At 37.8% G+C, this 15202-nt stretch overlaps 1 protein-coding gene across 1 annotated transcript in view; it reads left to right on the top strand.

Moving 5' to 3' along the window:
- Window positions 1-15202, top strand: part of CORIN (corin, serine peptidase) — a 451047-nt gene that overhangs the window by 386389 nt on the left and 49456 nt on the right. Inside the window, exon 17 of the mRNA XM_042782130.1 lies at window positions 13451-13567. Within this exon, the coding sequence (XP_042638064.1) occupies window positions 13451-13567 (117 nt within the window). The remainder of the gene's footprint in view (window positions 1-13450; window positions 13568-15202) is intronic.

Raw genomic sequence — 15202 nt, 5'->3', positions numbered from 1 at the left:
AATTTCTTTAATTTTGTCTCTTGATATAATAACAATAAAACTATCATCAAGTTGATTCCAACTCATAGCGAACTTTCAGAACCAAGTAGAACTGTCCCATAGGGTTTCCAAGGCTGTAAATCTTTATGGAAACAGGCTCCCTCATCTTTCTCTTGCAGACGGACTGGGTTGATGAGTTTGAACAACAAACCGTTTGGTTAGCAGGCAAATGCTTTAACCACTGTGCTACCAGAATACCTGTAATGTAGATGCTAAATTTTTAAGTCAAAGCAATACAAATTGTCAGTCAAAATTTGAGCAGCACCTAAGGCATTTGACTACTAACCAGAAGGCTGGCAGTTCAAATCCACCAGCCACACCTCAGGAGGAAGGTTGGGCAATCTACTTCCATAGTGATACCGCCTCGGAAACCCAAGGATTGGTAGCTATGAGTCAGATCCAACTCCACAGCAGTGGGTTATTAAGTTTCAGATCCTTTTTAATAGTATGATTTATATTATGTATATAGTTCTAAAAATTGAAAACAGATACATATTCCAGATGAGGATGTAAACTGGCATTACTCTTTGAAGGGGAATTTAGTAATATTAATCAGATAAATTTGGTTTAAAATCAAATTTTAAATTTTGATTTGGTGATTTTATATCTAGGAACTTATTCTAGAATTATACTTGAGCATGTTTGCAATGGTGAATGTTTTCTGCCACTTTTTTGTTATAGCCAAATGTTATATGGAAATAACATACATGTGCATCAAGAGTGTATTGGTTAAGTCAATATATGAATATCCATTTAATGAGGCACTTTGTGGTTGTTGTGTGCCATTGAATCAATTTTGACTTACATGACCTCATGTGACACAGTAGAATTGCCCACAGGGTTTTCTTGGCTGTGATCATTATGGGAACAGATCACCAGGTCTTTCTCCTGTGGAGCTTCTGGGTACCAATGTTTTGGTTATAACCAATGTCACTATGAAGCTACAAAAAGAACAAGTTTATCCTGTTAATAAAGGAGGATCACATAGCATGCTGTGTTAGGCGTGGTTGGCATCAGACCACAGGGATTCAAAGCCCACATCTGCCACCTGCTAGCTGTGTGACCTTGAGCAACATATTCTCTCTTTACCTCAAAATTTTCATATCCAAAATTAGAATAATAAAGTCTACTTCACAGAGTGGTTGGGAGGATTAAATAGGATGAAGTAAATTAGTCTTTCAGTGTTTAGCAAAAAGAAAAGAGTTAATAAATGTTAGCTATTATTATGGAAAGACTTCTAAGTTTATCATTAAATGAAAATATTATCGACAACAATCAGAACAGGGTAAGATGGAAGAATAGGCAGACAAGTGGCACAGACCCTCTTCCACAAAGAAAAGAAAAACCAACTGACAGAGATATAGAATATAATCCTGGAGCCCTGAGCTTTGAAAGGAACTATACAGAAGTGGATTAGGCACCAACTAGTGGAAAAACCTGAACAAAAACAGTGAGTACAGAGATGGTTGGAGCTGCGGGCTGTCAGCTACTCTGATTGGACCAATGGCCTGAATATTTCCAAGTGGTGTTGGGACCTGAGAAATGATCTAAAGATCAGCCCCGGTCATCAAGGGCTGCAGGGATGACTGCACTGCTGGCCTATGACTAGGAAGGGAAATAGCAAGGAGGGAGACAACCTGAGCTGTTGACTTTCCACTGTCAGGAAGGCACAGCCATTTTGATTGTTTACACATGACAGCCATTTTGGATATTTAAAGTGATTGAGGCTGCAGCCATTTTGAATGTTTATAAGTGGCAGCCATTTTGGATATTTAAAGTGACCGAGAGTGCAGCCATTTTGAATCTTTACAAGTGGCAACCATTTTGGATTTTAAAGTGATAGCATTCTCATTTGGATTTCAGAGACCTAAGAATACACTCTGTTTGCCAAGGTTGACAGGGACAGATGAGAGGATGACAACAGGAAATAAGACAGGGGGTGTGGGTACAAGTGCTGTCAACTAGCGAATAGAGGAGCACAGTACCCTGCTTGCATAGATAACATACAAACAAAACAAAGAAAATGAAAATTGTGGGCAAGTAACTCAAACATACAATCACCAATTAAATATAAACACAAAAATGCCACAATGCCTCAGAGATAACAGAGCATCACAATCCACACAAAGAAACAAGATAAAGCAGGAGAAACAAGGGACCAGGACACAGACCCAAAACACATCCCTCAGGAAGAAGCATCATTGGAACTCCCTGATAAGGAATTCAAAAGAATTCTATTTAGGTATCTTCAACAAATTGAGAGACAGATCAAGGAAAACATAGAGAAAAACTTAGAACAATTTTGAAAGACAATACAAGAACAAAATGACAAAATAAATGAAAAATTAGAAATGATACAAAATCTACACACAGAAATCCAAAAGATTAATACTAAATTTTCAGAAATAGATAAGACATTGAATGAGCAAAGGAGCAGAATTGAATCAATGGAAGACAGAATTAGTGAGATTGAAGGCAAATACCTGAACAGTTCTTTGGAAAGGGATAAATCAGAAAAAAGATCAAACAAAAAGAAGAAAGCCTAAGGTTCATGCAGGATATCATCAAAAGGAATAACTTACATGTCATTGGAATTCCAAAACAGGAAGAGACAAATAAAACCACAGAGAAAATTGTCGAAGATTTGTTGGAAGAGAATTTTCCTGGTATGATGAAAGATGAGAATATATCCACTCAGGACATCCAAGAACACCAAACAGGATAGACACCAAAAGGAAATCACCCAGACATATCATCATCAAACTCACCAAAACCAAAGACAAAGAAAGAATCATGAGAGCAGCATGAGAAAAATGAAAAGTTACCTACAAGGAGCAACCATTAAGATTTCTTATTGGTTTCTCAGATTTATTATTTCTCAGATTTCTTGGCAGAAACCATGCAGGAGAGAAGACAATGGGGTGGTATATATAGAACCCTGAAAGAGAAAATTTTCCAACCAAGAATTACGTACCCAGCAAAATTATCCCTCAAATATGATGGTGAAATTAGGACATTTCCAAATAAGCAGAAATTAAGGGAATTTGTTAAAAACAGACGAACCTTACAAGAGATGCTAAAGGGAGCCCTTTGGACAGAGAAGCAACAACAGCCAACAACAACTGACCATTAACACACATGATGATATAACCCAGAAACCAACACAGCTATAGAAGTCTCCAAAGTAAAGAAGCCTACAAGATTGTAAACAGGGAACCAGAGACATCAATTGACACATGAGGACAACTGCAAACCCAAAAGACGGAAAAAAAACTGTGTCATTACAGAACTTCTAGATGGTAGGAAAGTCAAAACAAGATAGAACAGACTGTTCTAAACTTGGGAAGAAAACTATAAATCACAGGGTAACATCAAAGAAAAATTATAAACCTTCACAAAGAAAAGAGGACCAGCATAAATATTCAGCAAACACTAAAACAACAGCAATGAGGGAAGTGATAACACGATTCATAAACAAACTGAGCTCAGCATAGAAAATTATATGGAACAAAGAAATCGACACCATGAAAAAGGACATAACAAAAATGACAGCAACAAATCCATATTTGCTAATAATGACATATCTGGCAAGGGACTTATCTCTGAGATTTGTAGCAGAAGAGTGGATGACCAAACTATGGTACATACACATGATGGAATGCTATGCAGTGCTGAAGAATGATGTAGAGTCTGCAAAACACCACATAATATGGATGAACTTGGAGAACATTATGGTGAGTGAAATAAGTCAATCACAGAAGGACAAATATAGTAATAGTTCATTGTTGTGGAGGGTCAAGGAAAGGTTTATATATGGAGAGAAACTTTCTTTGTTGGTTGCCAGGGTGGGAGGGGAAGGGAGGAAACACTGCCAAAAAAAAAAAAAAAAATGCATCGACCCATGTCACTTTAGTTTTGTGTATTTCACTGTACATAAATTATATTTCAATAAAATGTATTAAAAAACCACTCAGAACAATGTGTATAGACTTTTTTAAAATAAGGGTATATATACATGAATTGTCTTGTTGTTGTTTTATGTGCTATTGAGTCAGCTCCAACTCATAGCGACCCTATACACAACAAAATGAAACAATGCCAAGTCCTAGACTATCCTCACAAGGCTTGCTATACCTAAACCCATCATTGCTGCCACTGTGTCAATCCATCTCATTGAGAGCCTTCCCCTTTTTTTGCTGACCCTCCACTTTACCAAGCATGATATCCCTCTCCAGGGAATGGTCCCTTCTGACAACATGACCAAAGTAGGTGAGACAAAGTCTGACCATTCTCACTTCCAAAGAGCATTCTGGCTGGACTTCCTCCAAGACAGGTTTATTTATCTGTCTGGCAGTCCACAGAACTTTCAGTTTCTTTGCCAACAGCACAACTCAAAAGAATCAACTCTTCTTCCATCTTCCTTCCAGTTTTCCCAAGCAAATGAGGCAATTGAAAATACCATGGCATGGGTTAGACACACCTTAGTCTTCAAAGAGACATCTTTGCTCTTCAGTGCTTTAAAGAGCTCTTTTGCAGCAGATTTGACTGGTGCAATATGATATCTGATTTCTTGACTGCTGCTTCAATGGGAAGGCTGGGAAGCAGTGGCAGATGGCTTTTTGGAGGACTGGAACTGGTAGAGAAGCCTGGGAAGCAGCTGTAGATGGCTTTTGGAAGGCCAGAACTGGTCGGAAAGGCCAGGAAGTGCGAGTGGAGCAGTTTGGAACAGCCAAGGGAGACAAACTTTTCTGTCAGTTTGTCATCTTGTAGTGGCTTGTGTGTTGCTGTGAGGGTGGAGGCTATGCCACTGGTGTTACAAGTGTCAACAGGATTATCCCTGGTGGACAGGTGTAAGTGGAGCTTCTAAACTAAGGCAGACTCAGAAGAAGGAAGAGGTCATCTCAAAGAATTGGCTACTGAAAACCTTATGAATAGTGGTGAAACACTGTCTGATATAATACTGAAAAATAGCTCTGAAACATTATCTGATATAGTGCCAGAAGATGAACCCCTCAGGTTGGAAGACACTCAAAATATGATTATAAAAGAGCTGCTTCCTCCAAATAGAGCCAACCTTAATAATGTGGATGGAGTACAGCTTTCAGGACCTCCTTTTGATGATGTGGCATGATTCAAGATAAGAAGAAACATCTATAAACATTCATTAATAATAAAAACATGGAATGTACAAAGTATGAATCTAGGAAAATTAGAAGTTGTCAAAAAATGAAATGGAATGTATAAAAATTGATATCCTAGGCCTTGGTGAGCTAAAATGGACTGTTTTTGGATATTTTTAATCAGACAACCATATGACCTACTATGCCGGGAATGACAAATTGAAGAGGAATGGTATGGCATTCATGATCAAAAAGAATGTTTCAAGCTCTATCCTGAAATACAATGCTGTCAGTGACAGGACAATAACCATACACCCATGAGGAAGACTACTTAATATTACTATTCAAATTTATGCACCAACCACCGAAGCCAAAGATGAGAAAATTGAAGATTTTTACTAACTTCTGCAGTCTGAAATTGATGAAACATGCAATCAAGATGTGTTAATTATCACTGATGATTGGAATGCAAAAGTTGGAAACAAAGAAGAATCACCACTAGTTGGAAAATATGGTCTTGGTGATAGAAATGATGCTGGAGATTGCATGGTAGAATTTTGCAAGACCAATGACTTATTCATTGCAAATACCTTTTTTCAACAACGCAAATGGTGGCGCAAAGTCCACAAACACATGGACTTTGCCAGATTGGAGTACACAGGAATCAGATTGACTACATCAATATCTTCAGCCAAAACAAGACCAGCAGCTGATTGTGGAACAGACCATCAACTGCTCATATGCAAGTTCAAGTTGAAGCTGAAGACAATTAAAAGAAGTCCACAAGACCATCTAAAGAATAGATTTGATGCATTGAACACCAATGATGGAAAGCCAGAAGAGTGGTGGGATGATATCAAAACCATCATCTATGAAGAAAGCAAAAGGTCATTAAAAAGACAGGAAAGGAAGGAAAGACCAAAGTGAATGTCAGAGGAGACTCGGAAACTTGACCTTGAATAGAGAGTAGCTAAAGCAAATTGGAGAATCAACAGGATAAAAGAACTGAACAGAAGATTTCAAAGAACAGCTTGAGAAGACAAAGTTAATTGTTATAATGAAATGTGCCAAGAGTTAGAAAGAAATGAGGAACACACTTGGCATTTCTCAAGCTGAAAGAACTGAGGAAAAAATTCAAGCCTCGAATTGCAATATTGAAAGATTTCATGGGCAATGTATTGAATTATGCAGGAAATATCAAAAGAAGATGGATGGAACACACAGTCACTATACCAAAAAGATTTGGTAGATGGTGATCCATTTCAGGAGGTGGCATGTGATCAAGAACCAATGGTACTGAAGAAAGAAGGCAAAGCTGCACTGAAGGAATTGGTGAAAAACAAGGCTCCAGGAATTGACAGAATCCCCACTGAGATGTTTCAACAAACAAATGCTGCACTGGCGGCACCCACTTGGCTATGCCAAGAGCTTTGGAAGATGGTTACCTGGCCAATTGACTAGAAGAGATCCATATTTGGACCCATTCCAAAAAAAGGTGATCCCACAGAATGTGGAAATTATCAAACAATATTACTGATATCACACAAAATTAAAATCTTACCTGAAGACAATTCAAAACTAGTGCAGCAGTATATTGACAGAGAACTTCCAGAAATGCAAGCTGGATTCAGAAGGGAATGTAGAGCAAGGCATATCATAGCTGATGTCAGATGGATCTTGGCTCAAAGCAAAGAATACCAGAAAGATGTTTATTTGTGTTTTATTGACTATGCAAAGGCATTCTATTGTGTGGATCATAACAAATTGTGGATAATATTGAGAAGAATGGGAATTCCAGAACACTTAATTGTACTCATGAGGAACCTGTACATAGACCAGGAGGCTGTTGTTCAAACAGGAGATACTGCATCATTCAAAATCAGGAAGGATGTGCATCAGGGTTGTATCCTTTCACCATGCTTATTCCATCTGCATGCTGAGCAAATAATCCAAGAAGCTGGACTATATGAAGAAGAATATAGCATCAGGACTGGAGGAAGGCTTCATATTATTTGATTTTCTAATTACCACCAATGGAAGCAGCAGTCAAAATATCACATGGAATATTGCATTGGGAAAATATGCTGCAAAATACCCCTTTCAAATGCTGAAGAGCAAAGATATCTCCTTGAAGATTCAGAGGTGCCTAACCCAAGCCATGGTATTTTCAATTGCCTCATATGCATGTGAGAGCTTGACAATGAAAAAGGAAGATCAAAGAAGAGTTGATGCTTTTGAGTTGTGGTGTTGGAGAAGAATGCTAAGAGTACCATGGTCTGCTAAAAGAACTAACAAACCTGTCCTGGAAGAAGTGCAGCTGGAATGTTCCTTGGAAGCAAGAATGGCCAGACTTCATCTCTCCTACTTTCATCATGTTGTCAGAAGTGACCATTCTCTGAAGAAGGATGTCATGCTTGGTAAAGTGGAAGGTCAATGAAAGAGAAGGCCCTCAACAAGATGGATTGACATGGTGGCTGCATCCATGGGCTCGGGTGTGGTAGGGATCATGAAGCCGGCACAGGATAAGGCAGTGTTTTGGTCTTTTATACACAAGGTTGCTAGAGTCAGAGAAGACTCGTCAGCACATAACAACAATAACAACAAGCTTCCATGGGTGTTGGTTGTGGATCCAAATAATGTGAAATCTTTAACAACTTCAATCTTTTCTCCATTAATCTCAATGCTGCCTATTGATTCAGTTGTAAGGATTTTCATTTTCACATTGAGGTGAAATCCACACTGAAGATGGTAGTCTTTAATCTTCATCAGTAAGTGCAAATGATCTTCAATGTCAGCAGGAAAAGTTGTGTCATCTGCATATCTCAGGTTGTTACTGAGTCTTCTTCCAATCCTGATGACTTGTTCTTCTTCATATAGTCTAGCTTCTAGGATTATTTGATCAGTGTTCAGACTGAATAAGTGTGGTAAAACGACACAACTCTAACACACTCCCTTCCTGATTTTAAACGATGCAGTATCCCCTTATTCTATTCCAACAACAGCCTCCTTATGTGCAGGTTTCTTGCAAGCACAACTGAATATTCTGGAATTCTCATTCTTCTCAATTTATCCATAATTTGTTATGATCCTCCAGATAGAATATGTTTTTGTAATCTATAAAAAAGTAAACATCTTTCTGGTATTCTTTGCTTTCAGCCAAGATCCATCTGACATCAGCAATGATATCCCTTGTTCCACATCTTCTTCTGAATTCAGCTTGCATTTCTGGCAGTTCCCTGTCAATATACTGCTGCAAATGTTTTGAACTATTTTCAGCAAAATTTTACTTACATATGATATTAATGATATTGTTTGATAATTTCCACATTCTGTTAGATCACTTTTCTTTGGAATTGGCACAAATATGGATCTCCTTCAGTCAATTGGCCAGATAGCTCTCTTTCAAATTAATTGGCATACACAAGTAAGTGTCATCCATTTGTTGAAACATCTCAATGGCTATTCCATCAATTCCTGGAGCCCTATTTCTCACCAATTCCTGCAGTGCATCATCGACCAATTCTTTTTTGTACAGTGACTCTGTGTATTCCTTCCATCTTCTTTTGATGCTCCCTACATAATTCAATATTTTTCCCATGTTGTTATTGTTAAGTGCTGTCAAGTCAGTTCTGACTCATAGCTACCCTATGTACAACAGAACAAAATACTGCCAAGGACTATGCTAGCCTTACAATCCTTGCTGTGTGATCCCATCATTGGAGCCACTGTGTCAATCCATGTCATGGAGGGTCTTCCCATTTTTTGCTGACCCTCCACTTTACCAAGCATGATGTCCTTCTCCAGGGAATGGTCCCCTCCAACAACATGACCAAAGTAGATGAGATGAAGTCTGGCCATTCTTGATTCCCAGGAGCATTCTAGCTGCACTTCTTCCAGGACAGATTTGTTCATTCTTCTGGCAATCCATGATACTTTCAGTATTCTTTGCCAACACCGCAATTCAAAACCATCAGCCTTTCTTCAGTCTTCCTTCCTCATCATCCAGCTTTGACATGCATATGAGGCAATTGAAAATACCGTGGCTTGGATTAGGTGTACCTTATTCTTCAAAGAGAAACATTTGCTCTTCAGCACTTTAAATTACAGACTGAAGAAGTTGATAAAAATCTTCAATTCCTGAAGCCTTTTTTTTTTTTTTTTTTACCAATTCCTTCAGTGCAGCTTTGACATCTTCCTTCAATACAATCAGTTTTTGATCATATGTCACCTATGAAATAGATGAACATCAACCAATTCTTTTTGGTACAGTGACTCTATTCCTTCCATCTTCTTTTGATGTTTCCTGCATCATTCAATATTTTGTCCACAGAATCTTTCAATATTTCAACTCAAGGCTTGAATATTTTCCTCAGTTCTTTCAGCTTGAGAAATCCCTTTTGGTTTTCTAACTCTAAGTCTTTGCACATTTCGTTATAATAATTGATTTTGTCTTCTCAAGCTGCTCTTAAAAATCTTCTGTTCAGCTCTTTTAGCTTGTCATTTCTTCCATTTGCTTTAGCTAATCTCCATTCAAAAGCAAATTTCAGAATCTCTGGTGACATCCATTTTGGTCTTTTCTTCCTTTCTGGTCTTTTTCATTTACATTTACTTTCTTCACATATGATATTTTTGATGTTGAACAACAATTTGTCTGGTTTTCAGTCATTGGTGTCCAGTGTGTCCAATCTGTTCCTTAGATGGTCTCTAAATTCAGGTGGGATATAATCAAGGTTATATTTTGGCTTTCTTGGACTTGTTTTAATAGTCTTCAGCTTCAAGTTGAACTTGCATATGAGCAATTAATGGTCTGTTCCACAGTCATCTACTGGCCTTATTTTGGCTGAAGATATTGAGCTTCTCCATTGCCTCTTTCCACAGATGTAGTTTATCAGATTCCTGTGTATTTCATCTGGTGAGGTCCATGTGTACAGCCACCATTTACATTGTTGAAAAAAGGTATTTGAAATGATTAAGTCATTGATCTTCAAAAATTCTATCATGCAATCTCCAGCATCATTTCTATCACCAAAGCCATATTTTCCAACTACTGGTGATTCTTCTTTGTTTCCAACCTTCACATTCCAATTACCAGTAATAATCAATACATCTTGATTGCACGTTTGGTCAATTTCAGACTGCAGAAGTTGGTGAAAATCTTCAATTTCCTTATTGTTGGCTTTAGTAGTTGGTGCATAAATTTGAATAATAATATTAACTGGTCGTCCTTGTAGGCATATGGATATTATCCTATCACTGATAGCATTGTATTGCAGGATAGATTTTGAAACATTCTTTGTGACGATGAATGCCCCACCATTACTCTTCAATTTGTCATTTCTGGCATAGTAGACTGTATGAGGGGCAATCTACTTCCATAGTGATATCACTTCAGAAGCCCAAGGAGGGGTCTCTATGATTCGGGTCTGACTCGAGGGCACATAACAACAACAGACCATATGACTGAGTCAAAACTGCCAAAACCTCCAATTTTGCTCACCTAGGATATTGGCCTTTATGTGTTTCATTTCATTTTTTGACAACTTCCAGTTTTCCCACATTCATACTTCATACATTCAATGTTCCAATTATTAATGGATGTTTGCAGCTGTTTCTTCCCATTTTGAGTCATGGCACATCAGAAAATGGAAGTCCCATGTCATTAAGAGCAACTCTATTTTCAGGAGGCAGCCCTTTCCTGGTCATATTTTGAGTGCCTTCCAACATGAGGGGCTCATCTTCCTGTATTATATCAGACAATATTTCAGGGCTACTCATAAAGTTTTCCAGTAATATGTCAGACTGTGTTTCACTGCTATTGATAAGGCTTTCACTGGCCAACTCTTTTAAAAGTAGATGGTCCCTTCTTTATTCTGAGTCTGTCTTAGTCTAGAAGCTCCACTGAAACCTGTCCACCATGGGTGACCATGCTGGTATTTGAAATACTGGTGGCCTAGCCTCCAGCCTCATGGCAAAATGCAAGCCATCATAGTATGACAAATGGACACACAAGTGGAAGATACATGAATTACAGAATGTGGAAATTATCAAACAATATCATTAATATCATACAGGTAAAATTTTTTTGAAGATAATTCAAAAATGGTTGCAATAGTTGTCAAGGAACTTCCAGAAACTCAAGCTGGATTTGGAAGAGGATGTGGAATGAGGGATATCATAGCTGATGTTAGATGGATCTTAGCTGAAAGTAAATAATACCAGAAAGTGTTTACCTGTGTTTTATTGACTATGCAAAGACATTCAACTGTGTGGATCATAACAAATTATGGATCATATTGTGAAGAATGAGAATTCCAGAACACTTTATCTTTCTCATGAGGAATCTGTACATAGACAAAGAGGCTGTTGTTTGAACAGAACAAGGGAATAGTGCATGGTTTAAAATCAGGAAGGACATGCATTAGGGCTGTATAATCTCACCATACACATTCCTTCTGTATAATGAGCAAATAGTCTGACAAGCTGGAGTGTTTGAAGAAGACTGCGGCATCAAGATTGGAGGAAGACTCATTAACAACCTGCGATATGCAGATGACATAACGTTGGTTGCTGAATATGATGACCTGAAGCACTTACTGATAAATATCAAGGACTACAGTCTTCAATATGGATTATACCTTAACATAAAGAAAACAAAAATCCTCACAACTGGACCAATAAGCAGCATCATGATAAATGGATTGAAATTGTCAAAGATTTCATCTTACTTGAGTGCACAATCATCACCTATGGAAGCAGCACTCAAGAAATCAGACATTGTATTGCACTGGGCAAATCTGCTGGAAAAGATCTCTTTAAAGTGTTAAGGAGTAAAGATGTCACTGTGAAGACTAAGGTGCGCCTGATCCAAACCAAGGTATTTTCAATGGCCTCCTATGCATGTGAAAACTAGACAGTGAATAAGAAAGACCAAAGGAGAATTGATGTCTTTGAATTGTGATGTTGATGAAGAATACTGATAACACTGCCAGAAGAATGAACAAATCTGTGCTAGATGAAATACAGCCAGAATGCTCCTTGGAAGCGAGAATGGCCAGACTTTGTCTCATCTACTGTGGTCAAGTTGTCAGAAGGGACCATTCACAGGACAAGGATATTATGCTTGGTAAAGTAGAAAAGGTCAGGAAAAAAAGGGAAGCCCCTCAGTGAGATGGATTGGTACAGGGGCTGCAATGATGGACTCGAGCATAGCAAGGATTGTGAGGATGGCACAGAACTGGGCAGTAGTTTGTTCTGTTGTATATGGGGTCACTATGAATCAGAGCCAAGTCAACGTCACCTAACAATCAAAACAATAAGAAAAAGACCAACTCTTTCATGAACAGGATATTTTACACAAAAACCTACATACTTTTGAAACCTGAGAGTTTAAATTTTGGAAATAGTGTAACAATATTTATTTCCATTATTAAATGAGACACAGGAAAGTATTGTTGTTGTTGTTGTTTGCCATGGAGTCAGGCCCGACTCATAGCGACCCCTCCTTGGGTTTCTGCGGCACTATCACTAGGGAAGTAGATTGCCCAACCTTCCTTCCAAGGAGTGGCTGGTCAGTTTGAACCGCCAGCCTTCTGGTTAGCAGGCAAATGCCTTAGGCACTATGCTACCAGAGCTCCTGCAGGAAAGTACTGAAAAGTATTGGTGAAGCACTAATGAGTGAGAATATAGGTAAAAGGGAAACATTGTTGTAGAATGCTCACATGTATTTTCCAGAATTCTTAATTTTGTATTATAAATATAGTTTCAGAGCATAAAGATTTTGCATGATGTTGATATTCTCCAGTTTCAATTTTTATACTGTATAAATAGACACTGAATGAGTATTGATTATTTTTATTTATTATTCATTTTGTTTTAAGGTATTGTATATTATATTGCAAGATTGAAAATGGCAAGAAAAAGGAGGGGTGGATAATACCAGCTAGATAAATTTTATTTTATTTTTGATCTCTACCTAAATTTGCTGTTTTTCAGATGTTGGAACTTCTATCATATACCTTTTTTGTCACCTCTCAAAGTACAAATACATGTCAGTAGAGAGAATGACTAAAACAGCTGTAAAAGTTTGGATCTTTTATTGCCTTCATATACAGTTAGTAACTTCCCCATTCCCTGATCACATTCCATGCCAACTCTCTCCTATTACAAATCCTTTTCTTGAAATATTGATTTACAATTTAATGCTTCTTTCTGAAAGAGAATAAATTGCTAAATAATATAACGCCTCCTCAAAGGTACTTAGACTATATATCTGGTTTTTGCCTTTATGTCAGAGAGCCATCTGTGACAAAATCGATTCAAGAACAGGAGCAAGACCAGCAGTGGCTGACCTTACGCTCCAACTGGGAGAACCTCAATGGGACCACTTTGCATGAACTGCTGGTAAAAGGGTAAGAAATATCTAACAAGAGCTAGGTGAAACAGGAGGACTTTCTTGTTTCTAACTTAAAATAATCCAAATTTACCACATCAATAAAGAGCTTACATAAAAAGGCCATTGGCCTTTGTGGGTCAATATTATTTGGTTTTATTTCTTCTTTCTAAACATGGATTTTCTTCTCTTAGATAATTGCTTGTTTTATGATTATCACAGAGACATCATGTGGTAAGGGGAAAAAATTCTGTTTCTAATCTTGGAGTTTTTTCCATACCCTATTTGAACTAAATTCTCATGTCTGCATTTCCTACATTTACTATACAGAACTAGTTAACAGAAGGAATTGAAATCATAATAACTGATAAAACTTGTAGAGTCTGAGAGAAGAATCAAAGGCACAGAATGAAATTACTGTCAAGTGGCCTTAAAAATACACTTCTCAAAAATTTCCCCTCAAAAATCATAGCATCTTTGTAGTCTGTACTTTCTGTGCACCTCTCTGTGTCTTTCTGCACAAGAGGTACAGACTACAAGCATAAACACTTTCCTATACACAGTACTGCATTATCAATAATAGCAAACATTAATCTCCATGTGAATACATAGGTAACCAGGCTGAATGATCAAGTATGTCTAGGCAAAAGGAAATATACCCATGACTATATATAAGTTTGTCAGACAATATTTGTATATATGTATTTGTATGTGCTATAAGGATGTGTGTGTGTGTGTGTGTGTGTGTATGTATATATAATAGAGCTATCAGAGGGCATGAAGAAAGCAAGAGATCACTAAAAAGACAAGAAAAGAAGAGAAGACCAAAGTGGATGACAGAGGAGACTCTGAACCTTGCCCTTGAGTGGAGAATCGTTAAAGCAAATGGAAGAAATGAAAAGGTAAAAGAGCTGAACAGAAGATTTCAAAGAGCAGCTCGAGCAGACAAAGCCAATTACTAGAATGAAATGTGCAAAGACCTGGAGTCTGAAAACCAAAAAGGAAGAACACGCTCAGCATTTCTCAAACTGAAAGAACTGAAGAAAAAATTGAAGCCTCGAGTTGCAATATTGAGAGATTCTATGGGCAAAATATTGAATGATGCAGGAAACATCAAGAGAAGATGGCAGGAATACACAGTCACTGTACCAAAAAGAACTGATCGATCTTCATCCATTTCAGGAAGTGGCATATGATCTAGAACCAATGGTAATGAAGGAAGAAGTCAAAGCTGCAATGAAAGAACTGGCGAAGAACAAGGCTCCGGGAATTGATGGCATACCAATTGAGATATTTCAACAAACAGATGCCCCATTGGAGGCACTCATTCAGTTATGCCAAGAGATTTGGAGGACAGCTACCTGGCCAACTGACTGGAAGAGATCCATATTTGTGCCCATTCCAAAGAAAGGTGATCCCACAGAATGTAGAAATTATAGAACAATATCATTAATATCACATGCAAGTAAGATCCTACTGAAGATAATTCAGAAACGTTTGCAGCAGTATATTGATAGAGAACTTCCAGAGGTTCAAGCCGGATTCAGAAGAGGACGTGGAAAAAGGGATATCATAGCGGTTGTCAGATGGATCTTGGCTCAAGGCAGGGAATACCAGAAAGATGTTGACTTGTGTTTTATTGACTATGCAAAGG

This window comes from Orycteropus afer, unplaced genomic scaffold, assembly GCF_000298275.1.
Source record: "Orycteropus afer afer isolate SDZICR_OR568_19922 unplaced genomic scaffold, OryAfe1.0 scaffold00246, whole genome shotgun sequence".
NCBI classification, from domain to species: Eukaryota; Metazoa; Chordata; class Mammalia; order Tubulidentata; family Orycteropodidae; genus Orycteropus; species Orycteropus afer.
The sequence above is the reverse complement of the archived record's forward strand: the minus strand, read 5'-3'. Positions and strand labels throughout refer to the sequence as shown.